This window comes from Tetrao urogallus (genome assembly GCF_951394365.1).
Source record: "Tetrao urogallus genome assembly, chromosome: 21".
NCBI lineage: Eukaryota > Metazoa > Chordata > Aves > Galliformes > Phasianidae > Tetrao > Tetrao urogallus.
In genome coordinates this window covers 2,233,878-2,241,052 of record NC_136834.1, presented here as the reverse complement: position 1 = coordinate 2,241,052, position 7,175 = coordinate 2,233,878, and the positions used below count along the sequence as shown (strand labels likewise).

Sequence of the window (7,175 nt, the reverse complement as noted above, 5' to 3'; positions counted from 1 at the left end):
AAATATATACATTTTATATTTGCATTTGTCCCAGGCTAAAGAAGTGGTTCTCAGCCATTATCAACAAACAGTGCATTTTCCCCTTCGTCAGCTGAACGTGTTTAAGACAACATCTGTAATTCATTACCAGTTGCAGTGGAAGGTTAAACTGGCTCAGGGTTAGTCACTGCCGTGTGTCCTGGACATTCAGAGCTCCAGAGCAAATGAGAGCATATGAACAAATCCCATTGGAGGCTGCGCAGCACTCAGCAGAGCTTGAGCAGGACTGGATTTTCAAGCTCCAATTGAAGATACACCAAGCACTACGGGATGTGCATGGAGGGGAAAGTGACTCAGAAGCACCACAGGCAGAGGTGTTTTCTTGCCCAGACTTTCAAAATGTTATTCCTTTCTGCAAGGAGGACTTGAAGATTACAAGGAATCTCTTCACTGGAGCGGTGTGCCACAGCTGTACAAACTAATGGTGCTCAAGGGACAGAGTCCCAGGGCTTGTGGAGGCAGTGAGCCCAAGCTAACAGCGCTCTGGGTAAATGACCATGTGCTCCTTTCTTGCTCCCAAGCTACAGTGCAAAGTGGTAAGGCCTGCCCCATTTCAGAGCGTGACATTTCAAATGGAGCAGAGTAACACCTCGAGTAAAACCACACCGTTTAGTCGGCTGTGTTAAGAATAACCCTTGGGTGAAGGATGGGTCGGATGTCGTTGGTCAGTCTGCAGCAGTTAGGGGTTAGTTCTGCCCTCAGTTATCATGCAGAGGTCTCGGCTGGGTGAGTCCTGGTTTAGTGCTGGTTGTCACACCTGGCAGGGTACCTGGATTGGTTTAGTTATCAGGCTGGATGTAGATCTGGCGCTGGGTCAACACTTGAGAAAGTTCTCTCTGCAACTGCTTATACTTTTGGTTGTCGGGGATTGCATCAATAGATCTACAGAGAGCAGTTTAGAAACGAGGGAAGTAAACAGGGAAAAGAACAGTCAGAAGAAATCAGGTAACACAGCTGGTATTCTGGAACCCACTGGAAACGCACGTAGGGAGAAAAAATGTAAAATCACAAGTTGGAAGAAACAGGAAAAAGGCAAGAGGAAAAGGCACAGCCGGATGCTCTGCGTGGTACCAGCTGTGAGCAGGTCATCTCACTGCTGCACAAAGGAACGTGACACAAACTGAGCAATGGGGAGACACAGGAAACGTTCAGTCACAAAATGTGAAGGCCACGTTCACGAGGAAAAAAAGGCTACGTTTCCTTTTAATGCTCAGACATGCTTCCTGGCTAAAGCCCTGCACGCTGCAAATGGAAATAAAAACAGAAAAGCTGCTTGGTCATGATGCTGTCGACTCCCTCTGGCCATGCTGTGAAGAAGGCAGCACAAATATTCAGCTAGCTCTGTTATTCTATCATCTGAAGAAGAGGTTACTGATTTGTCTCCTTATTTCAGCACAGGAGAGAAGAGCAGCAGACATCTGTGCACCACTTGGATCTTCTGCATTACCCACCGTGCAGCAGAGCTCTACGTGCAGTTTAAAATAAAAGACTTGGCATCACATTTCTACACTTCTCTACAAGCATGAGAACCACCAGCTTGGGATTTCTATACAGAACGCCTCACCAGACAGGAGAAGGGGCTGAAAAGCAGAGTAGCTTCCCCTGCAGAAAGGCACAGAGGGTTCATTCACTTCATCTGTTCTAGTATGTTATATTTTGACCAGAGGTGTTGAGAGAAAGACAGAATTTAAAACAAAGCCTAAATATCACAAGTCATTACTTAATCTTGGGACCGACTGTTTTTAAGAAAGCTGAAAAGAGAAGTCAGAATTTAAGTACTATTTTCAGAACTATGCAGAATAAGGCTCCCAATTAACAATCATCCTGAAGTACAAGCACTGCTAATTGAGCTATTTTCTTCCTGGTGAGGGAATAAAGGATTTAAACCTTGCTTCACATCACTGCAGTTACAAAACAGAAACGTTCCCCAAACTCCACACATAATAATTGTTCCAAAGCACAGTGAGGTGAGTAATTAAACGTGGAAAGGCTTTGTGTAGGAAAGGGCAGTGCCAGCAAAAGAAAGCAGGTGATTGCTGGGGAAACAGAGCCCCAGGCACGATGGGGAATGGCAAGGAAGCAGATGGTCAGCTGGAGGGCTCCTTACCTCAGCCCATTCACGATGTCCTTTGTTTTTCCAAAATAAATCTCATTCAGTGTACTTCTGATTTTGTTTTCCATGTCCTGGAAAAGAACAGTATGAAACCTGTATGAAGGCTGTTCAGCTGCTTCCAGGACAGTGGCACTCACACTCCTTTCTGCAACTTACACATTCACCTCAACATTCAACAGCATGGCCCCATCCCTCTGGTCTTACCTAAGCTTAAAAGATTCAGCTCTGTCCCTGCCCACTCCTGAATGTTACTCCAGGAGATAGATGGCTGTTCTCGGCCACAAGAGGGCAGTTTCTGTCCACCTATCTTTTTTCTTTTTTTTTTTTTCCTGCATATATCAGCAAAAAAAAGTGCATTTCACCTCAATTTTACATGGCAATTTCCTGGCACCCAGCCTCAGGCCTTCAGTCTCGTTGTGCTGAGCGCATGGGACCAACAGGTGCCACAAAACCATGAAAAGTAGCAACAATTCCAGTCGACTTTATAAGCACTTGAAACACTGAATTTTTGAGCTCTGAATAACATATCCTGACTTTAAATAACTCTGCCTTAAAAATGACTGCAGAAACGATGAAGGGGGCAGGCTGTTGTTTGCTAGTTCTCAGCTTATTTCACAGGAAGATTGCTGCTCTGCTGAGCAGGAGACCAGGTGCAGATGGCCCTTCTGCATCTACCGACTGCTGGAGCACCATTCCCACCACTGGGTGCAATACAGTACAAACCATTAACTTGCTTGTGAAGCCGAAGGCAAGCAGAACACAGAGTTCTTCACTATGGGTGAGAACCTGCAGCAAGCTGAAGCTACAATGGCTTCCACAGCCTTACCTCTACCAAGCGTCCAATATTGGCTATGTGTGGAGAAGAGTCGCTCACAGTCTCATCTTTCTCCATCTGTTAAGAAAAGACACAGATCCATCAGCGCTGTGGAAATCTGATGACACGTGCACTACAGCTTCACTCCTCAAGAGAAGGGATAAAAGAAGGAGGTCTCAAAATCCTGGACTATCTCTATTCTTTCAGTGTGCAAACAGACAAGTAACACACTGAGAAATGCCCTGAACTAGACAAAGGCTCACATGTTGATAACAGCAATGTGGTGTAATGAAAGCCATGAATCAAAGCAAAACCCTGCAGTAGACTCCAGGTGTAGACAGGCACTACGAAATTGCCATTCCCTACCTATCAAGGGGCTGCAGGAGGTGCACATGTAGCAGGGCAAGCAGCACAGGAGCACAATATGTGGATGTGAAAACAAGGCTGTTGATGAGATGCACACAAGGATGGTGCTGTCAGTTTAACTGCTGTGAACTATCCCTGCAAAAACAGCTGTTTCTTTTCATCTTCACCTCAAATGCTTTTTCCAACCACACATGGGGCACATTCTCCATTTTCAGGATTTCCTGGCAAAAGAAGCCTTGGGTATTACTTACTTTCTAGTAGAGAGGGAAGGAAAAGAGAAATGTAAAAATCACAGCTATCTGAGAGACTACTGATAACTGCATAAACTGCAATTACATGGAAAGAGAAATGTGAACATTCAGGTGAGATTTTCCATTACAAAGACTGAAAACTGGAAGCTGGCACTGCAGAACGCCTTGTTTTCTATGTTCCAGCTGCCTTTACCCAATACAATGTTCACCCAGGGGCTGTGGATGGCTGTCCAAGATCTGTAAGCTTCAGTTGCCAGGGGAAAAGACAACCTTCCCAATTCCCAAGATGAAAATTCTGGCTAAGAGCAGACAAGCTGTTGAGCAATCAGACCCAGGAACCTCAGATGACACAAGATGTGCTGAGATGGCATGGAAGGGAAAAAAAAAACAACTGGGAGAAAAATGTAGTGGGAAGAACAGTCTTCAAAGGGTTTTACTAATCCCACTGAATTCTCTTATCCATCTGTTCATATCCCTCCCTCAGGGTAGAGTTTAAATATCTGGGCCAGCTACAGGTTTCTTCTAATAAGCCAAGTCTCTAACAGGCTTAGGGAAGCATGTAATTTAGTTGGAACCCTGAAGGCAAAAAGATAACCTGGGGGGGGGGGGGGGGGGGGGGAGGGGGAGAAAAAGAGTAAGAACGTTTAAATTCTTCCTTTAGATTACAGTCAGATTGTTTACATGTAATGGAGACACGTTGCCTGAAGAATGGATCCAGTTGTGGGAGAAGGAGAAAATAAATCCGAACTATGCAAACACACACACATGCAAGTTATGGTGAGTTTGGGAACCAGCAGCAAATGGATCAGATCTGGGGCTGCGGGGCAGCTGGCAGTGGGTCACTGACTTTGACAAGCTCTCCACCGTGTCTCCTCCACTCCTGGACACAGCAACTTCATGGGTAAGAAACAGCAACTGAAAATAGATTTTTTTTTTTTTTTTCAAAACTTGTATTATTACATCTCCATAAAATCTGCTGCCAGAAGGAAAACATTTTTTACGTGCTATAGAAGCCCAGATGTTATGGGAGGCTGTTTTAATGGAGTTCAGAGTCAGTAAGCAGCCTGTTATACAAACAGCAGAGTTGTTGGGACTTTTAAAGGTTCCTTCCGTTGGTTGTCACTACATGGACCTAGGCAGAAAGCCTACAGCCACTTAAATAAAGGGGTTAATTTGCACAGAGGGGAAATTCCATTCTCTATGTTGATGTTAACAAGCAGCTCATCTTCCCACTGTCCCTGCCCATCTGCCACTGAGCTCAGCCAAAAACCCTAACGCTCCAGAAGGAGCCAAGTCCCATCCCCATGGCCCAGTCTCTCCTCTCCCATTCGAGGGAGATGCTGCCTCGTTTCCTTGCCTCGTTTCCCCAGCCATCTGCTGCAGGTCTGACTCAGAAGGAAACTCACTCTTCTGGGCATATTAAGCTCTCGATGGCTGGCTGGTCACTTGGGTTGTTTCCTGCATGGAACACAGCAGCTGTTTGGGCTTTCTGTTAATGTTATTTGGAGGAAGAGTTAAGACTGAATGAGAAATGTAAGTTGGATAAACACTGGTTCATCATGAAAGCATCTAAGAATACTAGAAAGATAAGAGAGAAACTCATCCACAGAAGAACTGACGACAAACAGCCACAGCTGCTCTGGCCACGGAGCAACGTGAAAATCCTCTTAATGAAACACAGACCAACGTGAGCCAAAGGCTCCCAAACCACAGGCAGTGGGCAGAGTGAAGTCTCCAGGTGGAAATTATGTGGAATTATTTGGATATCAATGAAACAGAAATTGGCCCTTTTCTCCAACGCTTATTTCAAACTCTAAGCAGATAAATGAAGGCTGTGAGCTCCACACAGCTTATGGTGCTGCAGAAATCAGCCAAGAGCTAACCTCATCTCTTCATGGCCTTCAAGCACATTTATTCCCATCAGTGTAACCAAACTACATCCCCTACCCCTTCCCAAGCTGCACCTTCTAAACCATGAGCAAAACCAGTGATATCACACCAGCTCTCCATGCCAGTCTGTACTTGTTCATCTCTTCTACTCTCTCTCATCCTAAACCCTGGTCTGGTATTAAATGGGGAGGTTGGTGGCCCTGCCTGTGGCAGGGGGTTGGAGATTCACGATCCTTGAGGTCCCTTCCAACCCAGGACATTCTGTGAATCAGTAAAATCTGTGTGCCAGGTGAAGCAGAAAGCTTCCTTTTCCTGTACAATTACTGCTCAGTACATCTCTGCTATTCTCTGCACCCCAAAATGCCTCCAGGAGTTGGGAAAATGGCATAAGGAGTCTGACAGCTACAACTCACAGATTCCTCCATTGGAAATACACTCCTGAACACCCCGTTCTGCCTCAACATCTGGAAGTCAGTGGGATAGGCCTTTACATGAAAGCTCAGCTTGATGAAAATATATGACTTGCCTAATTGCAGAGCACTAGCCTCAGAGGATTTACCTATTATGATAAATGGCAGAATGTCTCTGCTGGTGCTTTATTGAGCAGTAATATATCACAGAGCACATCTTCCTGTGCGCAGGAAAAGCTCATATTGCAGCAGACCAGCCTTCATCCAGCCCTGCAAAACGTTCCACCTTTGCTACAGAGTATTTCAAGCACGAAAATCAACACACATCTGCGCTGCTTTAATCTGAAATCCCAGGCTTCACTTCCTCTACAACTTTATAACCTCCCCTTCCCATACCTCCAGATGTAAATAAACTCCAGGTTTGGAGCCAACATCTTCCTCAGTGAACTGGCACTTCCTCACGATGCTCACCCTGGCTTAGGAAACACAGATGGGCTCTTTGTGCACAGCAGGAGCTCAGCAAGGCACCTGTTAGCCTTGCTTTTAAGGAGGGGGCTGCAGAAAGCTGTCCAACAAAGTGCACATCTGACTGTTTGCCAGATACTGGAAGGCTCCATCTACTCTGCATAAAATGAAACAGGACCACACGATTGCTCTGACTGAAATAAAAGTGCAGCCTGATGCAAGCACAAGGCTTGGTTGAAGCAGCACTGTGGTGAACAGCACAAGTAATTGCAGCACACACAGAGGATGGGACCCTAACGTCTGTCAGACAGAGAATCATCTGCCAGGCATCTGGCTCCAATCAGGATGGGGTGAGAGCTACCTGCTGCCATTGGAGTGTGTGCAAGGCAATTGAAAAGCTGCTGGCATTTTTCATTTCCCTGTAAGCACTACTCCTTGCTGCAAACTGAAGGCAGCGTGTCCTGTCCTCTCCTCTCCTCTCAGACGTACAGCACTCTGATCTGCGGCCCCTCACTGACGCAGCCAGCACAGAACACGCCGAGTTCTCCTTCCCTTTCCAAATTCCAGCCTCGCTCCCTGTATTTACTGAAGCCTGCCAGTGTCAGATGTGAGCTGGGAGCTGCTTCCTCCGTCCTGGCTGTGGTGCAGCAGCTCCAAGCTCTCTTGAACAGCATCCAGGCTCGTCCCAGAACACAAGCTGCATAGGGAGCACTCTAGCTGCAAGAGCAGGTCTCTGACTCTTCTTGCCTTCTGGGACAAGACAGTAGCAATGGATAATGAATGGATAAAGCAAAAGCCTGAAGTTCTCATTTAGAAAACCATCAGGC

The 7,175-nt window shown here is 46.1% G+C and overlaps 1 protein-coding gene across 1 annotated transcript in view; it reads right to left on the bottom strand.

Moving 5' to 3' along the window:
- Positions 1–818: 818 nt before the first annotated feature.
- Positions 819–7,175, bottom strand: part of CAPZB (capping actin protein of muscle Z-line subunit beta) — a gene marked incomplete at both ends in the record, with an annotated part of 35,748 nt that continues 29,391 nt past the window's right edge. Inside the window, 3 exons of the mRNA XM_079545636.1 lie at positions 819–921; positions 2,147–2,223; positions 2,979–3,044. Of these exons, the coding sequence (XP_079401762.1) occupies positions 819–921; positions 2,147–2,223; positions 2,979–3,044 (246 nt within the window). The remainder of the gene's footprint in view (positions 922–2,146; positions 2,224–2,978; positions 3,045–7,175) is intronic.